The 17,634-nt window shown below is 44.4% G+C and overlaps 1 protein-coding gene across 2 annotated transcripts in view; it reads right to left on the minus strand.

Annotated features, from left to right (window-relative positions):
- The window catches only part of CTNND2 (catenin delta 2), a gene marked incomplete at its 5' end in the record, with an annotated part of 935,921 nt that overhangs the window by 389,118 nt on the left and 529,169 nt on the right, over positions 1–17,634 (minus strand). For both annotated transcript variants that reach the window (XM_082650874.1, XM_082650873.1), the window contains one exon: positions 15,729–16,308. In XM_082650874.1, coding sequence (XP_082507000.1) covers positions 15,729–16,308 — 580 coding nt within the window. The remainder of the gene's footprint in view (positions 1–15,728; positions 16,309–17,634) is intronic.

Genomic DNA, 17,634 nt, shown 5'->3' on the forward strand with positions numbered 1-17,634 from the left:
GAATACTTACAGAAGTGACCACCACATTGTCTTTTAAAAGAAATGCCAGTTAGTATACGAACTCTTTATAAGTTCATACCACAACTGATTATAAAAACTGAACAGATATTTTTTAACTCACAATTTCACAATCACAGTAACCACATTTTCAGCAAAAGCATTTGAAATATTCAACAGGAGATCACACTTAAGGAACTCATGAGAACTGCATGACCAAAGATTCAGCTCAAATACATATATGTATATATATATATGTGTGTGTGTGTGTGTATGTATACACACATACATACATATATATACACACACATACATACATATATATATTTGCATTTGAATTTTCATTCCTTAGAATAGGATTAGTTCTCAAATCTTCATTTCTTCCTTGCAGAATCATCTGCGAGACTTTGAAACAATGATTCCCGAACACAACCCCCAAAAGATTCTAACTCAGTCCATCTAAGCCTGGAGCGGCGAGGTGCATTTAATGGGCACCCCATATGCCTCATTACTCTACTACAGGAATCACCCTGACAGCCTCCCTGTCCCAGATAAATCAAAGAGAGAGGAGACAGGCATATCCGAAAGAAATCAGTATCTAATGTGTTACAACCCTCAATTTACCATTTCTTGCTTTCTTCAAATAATATCATTTACTACCACATTATGCCAATTACTTTACTGAACAGAACGAAACAAATTCATTCTGTTTTTCACTGGGACCCATTCACATTCTCTTATTTCTATACTATACAATTTCTGGCTCTCTAATTCAATGTGAATTCACTTGCTTTTGCAAAGAAACAATGTTTGCAGGTTTTCATTTGGAAATATCAATATTAGGTTCTTAAGGACACACTGCCATTGACCTGTTCTCTTCAAATTTGGGAGCCAGTTTCACATACTCATTTGCAAAGAAATGGAAGGACCTAAACGACATACTGGTCAGTGGACCACAGCAAGCTGACTCGATGAGTTTGTGACCAGGTGGCACAGCTGAGTACTTTCATTTCTGAGATGAAGAGCTGTCTTCAGAAGAAGAGCTATAACCTTCTTGTGCTATGAAGTAAAGTCCAAAGTAAAATCTAAGAATTCAGGGTTTTTTAAAAATATTCTGTGTGCAATCAGCTCATGCATTGCTATTTATTAGTGAAACCACATCTTTGAAGGGCAAAATAGGACTTTTATAGAGACACATAGAGCCTGGAATAAAAGCAGATTTCCCCTCGCAAATCCCCACTGCACCTCTTCCTTGCTGAATGCTCTGATTTCAGGGTATGTTCCCTGCAGATATGTTGGCATCACTAGGCGACGTGGCCAAGCAGCATGGCCTGTGTAGGCAGAACGCCTTCCCTCTGTGAGAGTTTATGGCTTTGAACTAGGTATTCTGTGGACTTTGAACTTCTTAAAAAGTCTGGCTTGATATTTGTTATCATTAAACTCCTGGGAGAAAAATGACCTCAGCAAAAGCACTTTCAGAAATACAAAAGGTCACATAATTTTGGTTAACTTTTTAATATCATAAATGGGTTCTAAGTAAATTGCCAAGAGATGCAAATATTACACCTTAGATGTAAGAAATGTTCGCCATGATACTTACTTGATTTATTCTTGCTTTTTGCTTTTTGACACAAATCAAAATTCCAAAATCTACTTCCTACTCCTATGCCAATTCACATATTAATTTCAGTATTTAAAGGACCCTCAAATATTTCCTGTGTATCTTGAGTCAAGTCCATGCACTAAATTTCATTTGCAAATGATCATCATTCATTGAATTAGTTCGACATCTTATCTCATATTGTTATAAATGTTAAAATATATGGACACATTTCCTATACGATAGGCTACGAGCCATATTTGTTTGGAAGGGAGATTATTAATTCATTTGTATTCAGTGGTAAAATTGTACTGAAGCTTAATAATTTCAATGTAACAAACAGGCCATCTGATGATATAAAATGATTCTATGATAAGTCTGTTTTGGAAAGCAAAAAATTTCCTCCTGTTCCATCTTTTTCATAAATCCTAGCTTTTTCCTATATTTTGCCAACGTAATACAGCTTTGCTGCTATCACGAAGAACTTGAACGCTCACACGGTCTCTGACAATGAATAAACGCAGAAGCATTTGCTTCTGTAATTTTCTTGATAAAGTTTCCAATACAACTTATTGTAATTACGACACTTTACCTCACCTTTTACCAAATGAATACTGTCATCTATTGGGGCTCAAATATTTTACAGTGAGAATAATTTAAAGGCCAAAATCCCTGGTCAGGATGCGGCAGTAAGTGTGCCCCTGTGATCTTATCTCCTTGTCTTTCCTCTCTAACCACAAGCATTTCTTCCCAAGCTGTTAGAAAAATAGGCTTCTTTTGTTCAATTCCTTTTGTGACAGGCAGGCATGCACAAAGTGATGAGACAGTGGTAATGAAGCATGAGTAATGGGGAGTCTGACATCTTTGCATTCTTAGGATGGACCATTTCCATTTTTATTTTCAGTCCAGGGTCATGTGGCTCCCTGCCCACGCTGAACTGGATGTTGTTCTGTGTCAACTCACACATAGCTCCAAGTAAAGAGCCTGTGCAAACCTACTTGTCTAAGACGGTACTAGTACTAGTGAAACACACAAGACAGACAGTGGTGGTTTGGCGCCCGTCTGTTTTTGGTTTCTTATCTCAGGGTAGGTAGAGAGTAGCTCTGAGTGGACTAGCTGTGTGTTTCAGTATTTCTCAAAATGTCACAGGCATATGAGTCCCCTGATTAACATTCAGGTTCTGACTCAACAGGTTTGGGGAAGGGCCTGAGGTCCTGCATTTTTAACAAGGTCTTGGGCAATCTTGGTGTTGCTGGTCCACAGACCACCCTTTGAGAAGCCAGGACTTACTGATTTAGCTATGGATGTATACCTTGCCTGCTAGACGTTTTCAACTTTGGCATCCTTCTGGAGCCCTGGAGATAGTCTCACATCCACACAGATACTCTTCTTCATCAACAAGGTGGATAAAACTCAACGAGTGTCATTTTCTCTCTCCACAGATGCTTCTCAATACCCCATCAGTGCAACGTTCCAACAGTACATCTGGAGTCTGGCTCCCAGACCCAATCGCTAGGGACAATTAAGAGTCTTCGCAAGAAAAGAATCCAGGACAAGGTGTTTCTGACCCATCTTTTTTGTTATATCGAGATGCAAAGACAGACTTCGGCTGGGAGGGATGGGAAATCTTCATTCTGCTTTCCAAAGAGCTAACTGCTGTGGGGACTAAAGCTCAGTTTTCATTTTTGTGCATGTGGTTTCTGCCCATCAAAGGGCACAGAGGAAATTCTCAATGTACGGATAAAGAGAAGGGTTGTATCAGGCAAAAGTAAGCTAAGGTATGCAATTTTCTTCATAAATTGCTTTAAATATTTTGAAAAATATCTGAACTGAGAGGTTCTGCATCTCAGCATCTTAAACAGAGGCCTTTTACTCAGATTGTACTAGATATACCATAGATAGATGTATACATTCCTTTTCAAAAATTTGATATTTATCTGATAAAACGCAAACTTCAAATGTATTCTCCCTGTATCATTTTTCTACTGCTTTCTATGTTTCACCAATACCCACGGAATGGCGTTAGTGATAATTGCAGAAGCAAAAGACACCATTAACTCTCAACATAATTTTGGGGGGAAAAATGGCAAATAAGATGTTTCATAGATTAGTCATTCTCTATATTTACATTTTATAATTTCTGTATATCAACACTTTTATTAAAGTTTTATTACTTTACTCAACATAATACTTGGCATACAAAAAAAGAGTTTGAGAGGGGAGGAATTATGCTGTGTAAGAAACAGTTCCGAGGACTAAAATTCTTCCTTTATTCTTTTCTGGTAAAAGCTTTAATATGTGTATGTGTGTGTTTTAGAATCCAGTTAGTCACTGAATTACACATGAGTAATTACTATTTGAATACAAGTTATATTAAAACATTAACTCCCTAATAAATGCACGATTGATGAGGCCTATTAATTCTCCCACCCATTTTTTTTGGTCTGTTACATTATCCAAAGAAGTTACTACTAACCACCAATTGCTATGGTACAGTAGTGATGTTACCAGTGCTTTTCTAGTACAGAAATTTGTATTGATTCTTCCAGTGCAGAACAAATACTACATATGCTAGAAGACTGTCAAGGCGAAGGGTCTGTTTGTAGCAGTGTCAACCACAATCAGCTACTGACTCAGCCACAGAAGGGACTGTGGCACGATCTGATTCTAACCAGCTGAGCTTATGACCTAAATGAATACATGTGTGTGCGTGCGCACGCGCGTATGTGTGCACTTATCTCCTAGGGGAGGTTTTGACCCCTTTCATATGTTGCCAGTCCATTCAAGGAGAGCTAGGGTTGAAGCCAGAAACGCCAAGGAATGCAGGCAGGTATCAGTCCAGATCAGGACGGGCTCCCCCTCTTTAATAGCATGGCACCCGTGGGCCCAGGCACCATCCAGGAACCCAGACAGGAAAAATCAATGCTATCAAGTATGTGTGAAGATATTTACAAGCAAATAGAAATTTGAAGCGCTGCTCAAGTCCACTGGGTCAAGACCATTAATGGTTTTCTTTGGTTCCTTTGCTGCCAAGTCTCTACCTGCAGGTTCCTGGGCAGGTCCTTAGCATATACAGACGCCACAGAATAAGCAGTCTGTTTTATGATCGCTTTCGTCTCTGGAGTTACACACAGGGAGCTGCTAGCTCTCCAGGTGAGCCTATGACATTCCACGGACCGCTATCTGGGCGTCTGTTAATACTGTGATACCTAAAGACATAGGAAGCCACTTTCCAAAGCACTGGGAAACTCAGAGGTGAGAGGACAGGCATTTTACCCTTCAGATTTTTAATACCCATTGAGCCAAGTTTTTCTGTTAGCTGTTGGTAGTTTTTTCATATTTCACTCACTTTGGGGAGAACCTGGTATCTCTTTGTGTTCATGCTTCACTTTGTACTAAGGATGATTTCCAATTATCAATGGGATGTAACACTTTCGCCAACCAGCTAGCTTTATAATAGCTAGTTGAAGACATTTGTTGAATATCTACTAGATGAGGCGTGGTGAGGCATTCTGAAATATGCAGAAGGCTCAGCTGCCCTCAGGGAGCCCATAAACCCACTTATTTAAATGCTCTGCCTCTTCTGATTGCAGAAAATTCAGGATACTTTCTTCTTTGTAGCAAAGTCAGTGCTTTCGTAATACACAGCACACAAAAAATACATATATTGATCAATAGATCTGCTTGAGATTAGCCTTTAGAGATTGTAGGTATTTCACTTTAGTTATCCCATGGCAAATGCAAAGTCTTATCCATATATAAAACTACCCCCCCCACACACACATATATATACACACACATATATGTGTATGTATATATACATACACATGGGTGTGTGCATAGTGATTTTTGTCATACATTTAGAATATAGATAATAAGCAGAAATATGTATTATACGTAACATATATATTATGTATAACATGGACTAAATATATGACAAATTTTTTAACATTACAAAATGCAATTGACACAACATTGTAAGTCAACTATATTTCAATAAAATAAATTTTAAAAAATTATAAAATGCACATTGGTTAAATATTGTGGTGGGAGGGATTCTGATGCAGGCTCGGTTGCAAATGAACTCCATTTTGAGAGATTCTGAGTTATTAATTATCGAAGGTTATTTTCACAGCTACTAAAACTATTGTTCTCTCCATAATCCCTCTTGCTTAGATAAAAAGAAAAAATGTTTAAAAGAAGCCTCACACTTATAAACGCAGAGATATTGGCTAACTAGGATCATTGATACTTAACGTGAGTGGCTACCACAGACACCTGTTTGCCCAAATTAACCCACACCGGTGACCTAAATTGTGTAAGCACTGCGGAGGAACCAAGGCATTATTTTACCATCGATGTCCCATTGGCCCTAAGTTCAGAAGCACGGAGTCTGACGAGTGGAAGAAACTCACACCATGGCGTCAGATACAAGCTAGGGTTTCTCACTGTTGGGTGCTGGGGACCCCCTAGGAAGCCACAGTCCAGGTGACCAACCAAGGCAGGGCTGCGTGTGTCTCCGTGTCTCTCTCTTCCCATCTTATCACTTCCTTCTCTGATTCGACATTATATCTAAAAGCATTTTTCCAGCAGACTCCTATTTCTACCAGCCGTCCACGTGATCTGCAGCACTGAGGAAATAAGACGGGTTTCTAGACTTCAGGACCAAAGAAACACCTGGCTGAACACTACCTGGCCTGTTTCTCAATGAGGGAAAAAGGGGATTGTCCTGAGAGTTGGCTCATTTCTGGGGCTGGAGAACTTGTCCCTTTTTTTTTTTTCTTTAAATTTTTATTGGAGTAGAGTTGATTTACAATGTTGTGTTAGTTTCAGGTGTACAGCAAAGTGAATCAGTTATACATAAACATATATCCATTCTTTTTTAGATTCTTTTCCCATATAGGTCATTACACAGTATTAAGAAGAGTTCCCTGTGCTCTACAGTAGGTCCTTATTTTTACCTATCTATCTATCTATCCATCCATCCATCCACCCATCCACCCATCCACCCATCCACCCATCCACCCACCCATCCATCCATCCATCCATCCATCCATTTTCGGCCTCACCTCGCAGCATCAGGTCCTTATTTTAATCCGTTCCTCTTCAAACCCCTCACACCCTCACCTTGCCTTCATGTCCATCATCTCAAATAGTCATTCCCATACTCCTGGGGTCCTAATCCCAAGTGAAAAGAAGCTTACAAGGTGTTCTGGTGAAATTATTATTTCAAAAAAATCTCATGGACCCTGATTAAAAAAAAAAGTGGGATAAAAATCTCTATTCAGAAAAACCACCCCTAGCTCCCGCGTGCTTCCTGAGTGTGGTCAGACGTCCTTGGAGCCAAGCTCAGGAGAGCAGACCTCAGACCACGTGTGGCTTCGACCTCACGTACATCCCCGGTGCCTGCCCTAAGCTCTACCTTAAACCTGCATGGACTCAGGGCACCACTGGACACTTACCCATAACCGATATGTAGCCCGTCCCTCCCTAGCTATACCTCGTTCTCCTACTTGACTGAACCTGTCCGGTTGCACTTCGTTAAACTCCCCCCTCAAATGCTGCCTTCTTCAAGAGCCCTTTCCTGATCCTCCTACCTGGATGTGCCTCTCCCTCCACGGATGCCCCCAGCCTTTGGTCCTCTCTCACAGCTTTGGTATCACAAGATACTTCTGAACTGATATCACTCCTACCCCCTTCCAGTCAAGGGAGACCCCCGGAGTCATGACTTTCATTGTATGTATATGTGAATGTCCAGTAGAGCCCGGGCTGATATCATGATTCTCCATAGTAACAATAGTTATTTATTGGGCTCTTTTAACATGCAGACATGCTAATAAACAACTGATAGGCATGATCTCAATCTCATAGGATCTTTGTAATGACTCTGTATAATTGCTGCAGTATTGTTATCCCCACAATAGGATACGCAAACAATCTCAGAGAAGCCCCATTTTGTTCCCCAAACAGGCTAAGCATGATTTCACCTCAGGACCCCTGCACTGGCTATTCCCTCTGCCTGGTACATCCTTCCCCAGGTCCATTCGCCATGGCTCCTGGCTTCAGGTGTTTGCTCAGTGGACACCTTATCGTGGAGGGCTTGGCCACCCTGCCCTAGAACATCTCTAATTCTCTTAGTCTTTCTCCACCTGGCTCTTCTCACCACCTAATATCCTATCAGCATCAGACCATTACCTCTAAGAGGACAGGGGCTTTGGCCTCTGTTGTTCACAGATGTGTGTCCAGCACCTAGAAGAGCGGCTGGCACAAAACAGGTGCTCAGTAAAGACTTGTTGAACCAAACTCAACTACCCAAGGTCACAGAGCTGGTAATGGAACCAAGATATGCACCCATGTCTGTCTAGCCCCTCAATCCATGCTGTTAATCACTGCATCCTGTATTTGTGTAACTCAACATAATGCAATGATTTCTTCTACAACTGCAAGTAAATTCAGTACTCTTACTCATGCTTCTACTTGCTCTGTCACCAATATTAAGATGCCTCAGACTCCTTTGGAATTTCCCCAACATTCCATTCCTGACTGTCAACATTCATGTGTTGAGTCTCACCTTTCCACCCCCCAGGGATTTCTTTCCATCGCCCTTCTGGTTAGCATACATTGCTTCCCTGGGTACCATATTTTCCTCTTGTTTTATGCCCTTATTTAGCTAGAATACATCCTCCAATTGTGGTAACTTTCTAGGAAAGGGTGCCTAAGAGAGAGATTTCATGAGTACTTGCAAGTCTGAAAATATCTGATACTCTTTTTATAGATGACGGATAATGTGGCCGTGTACAGATTTTAGGTTGAAACTTACTTTCCCTCAGAACTTTGAGAGCATCACCTGAGTGTTCTTTTCCTACCATATCACTACTGAAAGTCAGGTGGCATCTGTTTTATTCCTCTCCCTAGGTTTCAGGGTCTATTTTATGTCGGTGCTGTGAAATTTCATGATGTAGAAGATGAAATATTTTCTATTCCAAGTGTAGGGTATTTCCTATGAAGACACAGGTCCCCCAGCTCTGAGGAATTGTTCTGCATTACTTCATCGATAATTTGCTTCTCTCCATTTTCTTTCTGGGGCTGTTAGTAATATGTCAGATCTCCCAGATTTGTCCTTTTTGGCTCTTGCTGCATTATTCTAATTTTCTGTCTCTTTCCCTTTATGTTCTCCTTTCCCAGTGATTTCCTTGACTATTTCCCACTCATTCTATCAAATTTTTAATGTGGGTAGTTATATTTTTTACAGCCTAAAGAGATTTTCTTGTTCTTTGATCCTTTCACATATCAACACAGTTCTTACTTAATAAATACAAGATCTTCTTAAATCTTTCTCAGTACTGAATCTAAAGTTTTATCTTGTTTCTTTTAATCTCCCCCTTTTCTGTAAATCATCTCTGTTTCTTCTGAGAGGCAGTTCATTTTTCTGTTTTTTTTTTTCAATGCCACTAATTCACCCAAATTCCTCAGTAATCCTTGCTAATTTCTCACATTTGAGAAGGAGAAACCCAGAGGCAGCGTCTTCTGCTACGACATCGATAGAAATGTTTTCCACTGTGCGTCCCTGTATTAGAATTTATGATGAGGAGGGTGGGCATATGGGCTGGCAGCCTTCCTGCAGAATGAGAATGTGGGCGGCAGCTCTCAGCCCCCTGCCAGCCCATCACCCCACAAGCCTGTATGCAATGAACTTTATCTAGGCCACTAACAGCCATAACTGAAGTCTCACTTTCTCAGGCAGTTTGTTCAGTTTTTTTAAGAGATCACACCTGGTCTTCCCCCTGGAGTAAACGCTGGCCACAGGGTCGCCATCTTGGTAGGAGGGAGGGGATGCAATGGGAGGAGGGAGCTACTGTCTCAAGCTCTGGCTTTCAATGAATCCCTCCACCTTGAGCCTCACTTCTCTTCAGCCCCCCAGCCGAACTCTGAAGGTTGAACCTGGCCAAACATTCACGTGAGACAGCCACCTCCACCACGCTGACATAGCAAATTCTCGGGAGAAACTTCTACATTTTCATTGCTTATCATTCCTATCTACTCTGCTTTCTAGAACATTTTCAATGGCTTGCTTGTTGGTGACACCCACCCGCTGGTCTCTGTGTTCTTGTCTCTTTTGTGACTGCATTCTCCATTGTAATTCTGTACTCTATTTTTCAGAGGGTCTGAGGCTGGGGGAGGCAAATGAGCGGAGAGAGCCATGTTAGCTTAACTGTTGTCCAAGACACACTGTCATTTTTAAAATTTACATTTTCCCTGTTAAATTAAAGCATGATCAAAATCATGTAAGTATCAATAACATTGGAAAGGCTAGCACAGAAGTCTACATAAAGATGCCACTCTCTTACAAAAGAACAAAAAAGACCTGTTTACCCCATTTTAACTAGCAAGGTCGCCATGTGGTAGGGAGAGAAGAGAAGATATTAATTTCTGTGAATAAACAAAAAAGAAAGGCATCAGGAAAGCCTTTGGGGTCCCTAGCATCCCAAACACCTAGTTCCAGATCCAGCTATGAACTCACAGAAACGGGGTATTAAAACGACACTGCCTGCTGCTGTCTGACCTGGATGGACAGCAATTGGAGAGCAATCAGATACTATGTATGTTGCAATCAGATGCTGCACGGAGTGACTTTAAAAGGAATGTCTGGGAGTCCCGGGCCCCCAGGCACATGGAGGCTGTTAGACAGGGGTCAGCAAGTACAGAGGAGGTTTGCTGAAGAGATTTTAGTACCTGCTGTCCCTGGAGAGAAAGCCTGGAGAGAGCGGGCTTCCACTCAGATGTGGGTTCCCTGCTGTGAAATGGGATCCCAGAGCTGTAGAGGGAAAATGGCTGGCTGAATCATCACTTTATTGGTGGAAGCTGGAGACAGTCAATGAGTGGGAATCGGCCCATACTCCCCAAGTGCATTGGGATGCAGGATGGCTCAGTGCACAGTGCAAGAGAGAGATCTACTTTACTTTCTGAGCCAGAAGGAGATGCCTGGGCAGGGCCGGGGCTCTGAGAGCATGAGCTTCTCAGGAGGGGGAAGGGGCTGAGGGGCATGGCCAGTGGGGAAAGCACTGGAGCTTCTGCAGTTGGGGAAGGGTCCCCAGTGAGGTCCAGTTCCAAAGAACCCCTGGAAGTTCTAGACAGCCAGCTGTAACCACCTTGGAAAGAAGATGAAAGTGTTGACTGATATCACAGGCTGATCACATTCTAATTAGTAAATCTAAACTGGGATTTTTTCTTTTCTTTTTTCACTTGAGGGTGAGCCAGAAGGTTCACAAGAGCTGTTCAAGCATTTGTCCACAGGCAGGGAGAGATCACCTTCAGGAAGTGCAGTTTAAAGGGGCTGAAGCAGCCAGGTATCACATTGCATTCCGGCCACATCCCAAGGGCTGTGGGATAAACAAACTCGCTCCTTACCTGAGGAGACTTCAGGTTTCCTCTGAGAACCTGACAGTGCGGATTGCAAAGCTTTTTATCTAGGATTAGGCTTTTTTTTTTCTTTTTCTTTCTTATAACAGGTGCACCTGAAAGTATTAACAAATCAGGGAATGAATCAGATCTCCAAATACGTGGAATGTGGGATTTATAGTGTGTGATCCCCTCTAAACAGTGCGTTTGGTGTCCCTTTGGCAGGGTTACAAGACAGACACGCCTGGACCAAATTCCTCTCCATATTAGGTCAGTTTTGATTACAATCATTGGCTAAGAATCTTCATTTAATCCATTTCATTTTTACTTAAAAATAAGCTTCTGATGTTCGACTTAACTTTAATACATATTTACAACTCAGATTTCTATTTTTAACAGGATTAATTTTGCTCTAAACTGGAAAATGAAAGGATTATGTAATCTGCTTTATGAAATTGAACAAAAATTGGTGCTGCTAGTCATATTCAACAGGATGTTGACACATTTTTGGGATATTTTTGCTTCTTGAAAATCACTGGTCATCTAAATAAGTTGAAAACTTATACTGTATTTCTACATCTTTGGTGTTTTTCTTCAATAACACAAAATACACTACCTCTATCCATGTATCATGTGTATTGAAGAGTATAGAGATGCTGGATTCAAAGTGATCTAGGTTCAAATCGCATCCCTGTCATTTCCAGCCAAAGTATCGATAACTTTGGGCAAGAGACTTATCATTGATAATAAGCCTCAGTTTTCAAATCTGCAGAATGGGGGTAAGAATCACACCTACCTCATTAAGTTTTTGTTAGAAACTACATGAGACATGCTATTCTCTTGGCTTCTAAGAAATGACACTGACCTACACTTCTGGCTTATCTTTCTTTTGTCTGGGTTCCCGCTCAGCTCCTAGACCTCTACATTGGTGGGAGGCATCTGGGCTCAGTCCTTGGACCTCTTCTCTCTAAACTTACTTCCTATGTAGTATCTTCTAAGACTCATGGTTTCAAATACCATCTACTTGCTGATGACTCCCTAATTTTTATCTCCAGCCTGGGCTTCTCCCCTGAACTCCAACTTGTGTATCCAACAGTCTACTTCACATGTACCTTTTGATAGACAGATATCACACGTCCAAATCCATGATCTTGAAATACACCAGCACTGCCCCCAAACCAACCAGATCCCTCTGTATCCTGCCCCATCTCAGTCAATGGTGACTCCATTTTACTGGTTGTTGAGTCGGTGGCATCCTTGAGTCCTCTTTCTCTTACTGTCATCACCTAGTCCATGAGACAATCCGGTCAGATCTACCATATATACATATCCAGGATTACACCACTTTTCATAACCTCCAATGCTACCATGCCGGCCCAAGCCATCACTGTCTTTTGCTTACATGTTACTGTAATTACCTCCCAACACGTATTCTTGCTCTTGCCCTTGATCCCCTACAGCGTATTCTGTTACAGACTAAGCCACATTGTGTCCCTCCTCTGCACAGATGCACAACAGCTCCTGGGGAGGGGCACAGCCAGCATCCTGAAATCTTCATCAAGACTGATGATATGAGGCCTTCCAGCCCCACGTTGCTAGTCACTTTGCTGACCTTGTGTCATTTCTTTGCCCCCTTTTCTCTGATGCACCCTTACTGGTCTTCTTGCTCTTCTGCAATCACATCAGACACGCCTCCATTTACCAGCCTTTGAGACTGCCGCTCCTTCTGGTCAGAACACCATTCCGCTGGATATTAATGCGGCCAGCACCCTCACCGCCTTCATAATTGACTCAAAAGTTACCTTCCAAGTGGAGCTTTCCCTGGCCACTCTGCTAAGCATTCCTGTGACTTTTCTGTCTTCTCCAGCTGAAATGAGGCCAGGGATTTTGGTTGATATTGATGAATTCTGTATCCCTAGGGTCTAAATCAGTGCCGGTACCTAAGAGATGCTTAATAAATAATTAAAGGAATGAATGCACCCAACAGTGTAAGTCACTGTCTACCCTGTGTTCACACTTCCTAGCTATCAGTGACAAACCTCCAAAATCACAATCCTGAAAACGCAAACGCTATTTTTCAGTCTTGACTTTGTGCTTTCAGTGAGCAAACCAGGTGGCTCCAAACTTTAGGATGCCTGGAACGGTACCAAGCATACAGATTTAGGTATGGAGGCCAAAAGCTCCAAGATTCCTGATCTCTCACAAAGGTTAGACTCGGTCCCCACACCTTTCCTGGGCCGTAGTTTGCTAAATTCTAAATAGGGCCAAGGATCTTATGCAACCCAAGTATTTATGCAGAGTTATAGAATAATTTGGAACTCAAAAACCCACCAGCAGCAATTTGCATGAAAAAACCTTTAAATGAATATTTAAAAGTATGCATTTGAAACAAAGTAATTCAAACATGAAAAGTGCTCGCTGTAGCTCATAAATCAAGAATCTTCAATGGCACAACGAATTCTTTTCCCACCAGGGAGCAAAAATGAAATCGTGTCAGAGAATTTGAGGAATGGATGGAAATGAGGAGGGAAGTGAAGGCACATGGGATTGTGTTGAACAACTGAAGTTCTCTTAATTCTGGCCAAAGCCTTCCTACCCACAAACAGACACACACACACACACACACACACACACACGCGCGCGCGCATCATATCCTCAGAAACATTCACTCCAGATATTAGAGTACAAGCGATCTTCACAACACATTTACTTTTAAAGTCTCTTCCTACATTCAGTGACATAAGGAGCTGTCGGGCTCTCTCCCCGCCCCGTTCACATCCCCCCGCCACCAGACCCACACTCCCTATTTTTACTAAAATGATAGAGTGGAACATGCCCAAGTTTAGCAAGTATGATCACTGAGATAAAGAGCTGCAAGCTAAGACTCCTGGTTTCTTTCCCCAGGTCTGTGCAGGGGATGAAATGGCCTTTAGCAAGTCACCTGGGCCTCTCTGGGGCTGAGCTGCCTCTTCTCTCTGGTGGCTGGGAAGTGGGTCCTGGGGCTTGAGTCTCCCACAAGCTCCCCCAGGTTCCCACTCCTTGCCACGATCTAGTAACTTATTTTACACACTTCTAAAACAAAGTTTCCAAACTTATATAAAAGAAGATTCCATACAGGTCTCCCTAGCCCTGTCTTCCAACTAGATTGCCACTCCTGAGCCCCTACATAATAGGTATTTGGATACTGGCACTAGGTTGGCATCAGTGAGTGTCACTTCCAAAATTCTATTACAGAGAGAGAAGGAGTGAGTGAGAGAATAAGCATTCTTAGCAGATTTGGGGGGCAGCGGAGTTGCAGCCTGCGTCCTGCTACGCCAGGCCAGTCCACACCAGCAATTACTGTGTTGAATTGAAAAGGCCCTTGGACATGCCTCTCGCATGCTTCCAAGTTCCTTTTATTTAATCTTATTTATCTTCACAGTCATCCATTTATGTCAAGAAGGGAAACATATGAGTGCAGCATGTTACTAGAGTGACACAATTACCAAATACCTTCAAAAGAGGAAAAAAAAAAAAAAAGACAGTAAATCCGGGTTAGTTGTCAGATGTTTTAGGAGACAAAACTTTAGTCGTTCAATCATAGTGTCTTGTTTAAGCTGAACATATGGTGCTACCAGCAGACACTCGCCAGTTCAGCCTGGTTTTTGATGGGCATAACGACCACAGAAGTGTCACCTCCTCCGAACTGGCAGAGAAAAGCAGGCTTCATCCCCAAACCCCAGTCCAGCCCAGCTCCCCCGTCCCTTTAATAAGCAGGCAACAAACTCGAGGGACTTCATCACTGGTTACTTTTTCCCCATTGCTGGAATCTATGTAATTTCAATGACAGGTATGGGAGCATCCTTTCCTTTTCCCAGTGACTAAACTTAGACAAAATATAATAAATTCGAGCCATCACAAAGTAGTAAAAATTCAAGGCAATTAATCATGGGTTAACTTTTCATTACTACTGAAATCTTTGTAAGGTGAATGTCTGCTTTGGGAAAACTCCTTACTTTTTTCTACAACTGAATGTAGATAACTACCTGGGTGATCACAGAAAGTGTTATTTTTATTCTCTACACTCTTTTTCTGGATACGATCAACAGGTCTATGTGATTCTTTTATTTATTTATTTTTTTGCGGTACGCGGGCCCCTCACTGTTGTGGCCTCTCCCGTTGCAGAGCACAGGCTCCGGACGCGCAGGCTCAGCGGCCATGGCTCACGGGCCCAGCCGCTCCGCGGCATGTGGGATCTTCCCGGGCCGGGGCACGAACCCGTGTCCCCTGCATCGGCAGGCGGACTCTCAGCCACTGCGCCACCAGGGAAGCCCTATGTGATTCTTTATTAAACTTGACTTTAAGGATGGATATCTTCGTCTTCAGATTGGCAGGGGATGGGAGGGAGAGAGAGGGAGAGGGAGAAGCGGAGAGGGGGACAGAGGGAGAGGGAGAGAGAGAGAGACACAGAGACAGAGAGAGTGAGAGAGAGAGAGAGAGCACTAAGAGTTTGGGAGACTGCATTACTTCCAAACAGAAGCAACCGATAGCTTTGAGTTCAGATGCTACCACAGCCTACCTAGGGACACCCTGGCCTTCCCTTCCTTCAGCGGACGCTGAAAACCTGCCCACGGACACGCCCAGCCTGAGTTGGCTCCAGCCCAGCCGCCTGCCTGCCTCATGCCCGGGGCCCCAGCACGCGCCCAGGCGCCCCCGGGGCCGAGCCGCGGGAGGCGGGCGGCGAGCCCTTTACCTGCCAGGCTGCCCGGCCTCTGGAGGGTGGCCGTGGCATACAGCTCCTGCGTGTGCTTGCCGTACGGCTCGGACGCGTGGACCAGACGCTTGGTGGGCGACAGGGTGGCGTACGTGCCGATGGTGGAGCTCAGCTGGTGGATGGGCGAGGAGGAGAGGGTGGACTGCACGGTGGGGGGCGAGGTCACGCGGATCGGGGACAGGCCGGCCGAGGACACGACGATGTTGATGGGCGAGCTGGTGCTGTAGGACTTGGCCAGGCGGCTGGGCGACTGCTTGGGCGAGGAGCCGCGCGGCGCGGCGTAGGAGGCGCCCTCGGGGGCCGAGCCTCCGCGCTGCAGCTTGGTGGGCGAGCCGCCCTGGGGCGCGGCCAGCGGGGAGCCCCCGCGCGGGGGCGCGGGCAGCGTGGAGCTCGAGTAGTAGAGCGCGGCGGCGGCGGCGGCAGCGGCGGGCGGCGCGTCGGGCAGGTGGAAGGCGCTGCCCAGGCTGGGCGCGAACGGCTCCCGCAGCGGCGGCGGCGGCGGCGGCGGCGGTGGCGCGGGCTCGGGCCCCGCCAGGTGCCCCGCGCGGCTCGTGGTGCCCTGTGCGCGGGAGAGCAGAGAACACGCGCTCTTAGCCAGCGGCAAGCAGAGGGAACCCCCCGCGCGCGCCGCCCGGCCCCGGCGACCCCGGGCGGCGCGGGCGCGCCGGGGCCCCCGAGAAGCAGAACCGCGCGGGGTATGGAGACGCACGCGCCCCTCCGGCCGCTTGGGAGCGGCTCCTGTCCGACCGAAAGAACAAACAAACAAACAAACAAAAACCGGAGAGCAAAGGGCGGCTGACCAGGGGATGGGGATCCCGTTTGACAAGTGGGACACGTATGCTGCTCACAAATCTCAGAGGTTTCTGGAAGAGCAGAGGCATCGCAATAGTCTCCGAACGCTCTGAAAAGGCCAGCCAGCGGGGCCATCGGGATCTACCTGCAGGCAATCCCGATCTGTTAGTTTTAACGAGAAATTCAGGCGTCCAGCCTTTCCTCTCCATCCCGCCCCCCACTCGCACGGGCATTTCATTGGATACGGTTTCTACCTCTGAAATTGGCCAAGTTGCCTACTTATCTGGAGAACGTAAGAAATAAGCATACTTCGTGGAGTTTATTCTGTTGCCATTTTCCCGTTGGTTCTTCTTTGTGGATAAGTTAAAAGGAGGGGAAAATATGAAGTCGGAATAAATATGCTTGGGCTTTCAGGCTTTAAAAGAAAAAGCATTTCCAGAGGAAGCAGAGCAGTTGTAAATGAAAAGACTAAAAAACCCTCCCTTTTCTAGATTTTAACGCTGGGCTCCAAATCTTTCAGCATCTCTCTCTCTCTCTCTCCAGCTCGCTTTTAAGAGCCCCCTGCAGCTGTGTCTTCAAATTGAAAGCCAGTTGCCTCTGGTCTATTTTCAAGAACACAAAAGACAACAAGGGCTGGGGTGGAGCTGGAGAGACAGTTGGAGGGGAAAGCACTTTCCTTGAATCTGATCCAGAGATAAATTTGCATTCGAATGAAAACACTACATTGTCAACCACTTCTGGGCAGGAGCTCTGGGATCTTCCAGGCTTTCCCGGAGGAGCAGAAAAGTTTTTTGAGAGCAGGCTGGTGTGAAAAGGGGGTAGGACTGTACACAGAAAAAGAGAAACTGGGGAGAGCAGGTTCTGAAATTAGGGGTGGGAATTAGGTAGGGAGGAGGATGCGGGTGAGATGGAGGGAAGGGGGAGAGAGAGAGACCGAACAGATGCTCTACATTAAGAGTTTCAATGTTGCCTCTCCACTCGCTTTGGAACTGCAATTGGCAAAAAACAGACCATCGCACACACAGCGTTCCAAATTTTATCTGGATGTCAGATTCATGTGAAGATCTGAGGGAGTTAGTGGACCAATATCAAA

The sequence above is a fragment of the Grampus griseus genome (genome assembly GCF_964374135.1).
Source record: "Grampus griseus genome assembly, chromosome: 3".
NCBI classification, from domain to species: Eukaryota; Metazoa; Chordata; class Mammalia; order Artiodactyla; family Delphinidae; genus Grampus; species Grampus griseus.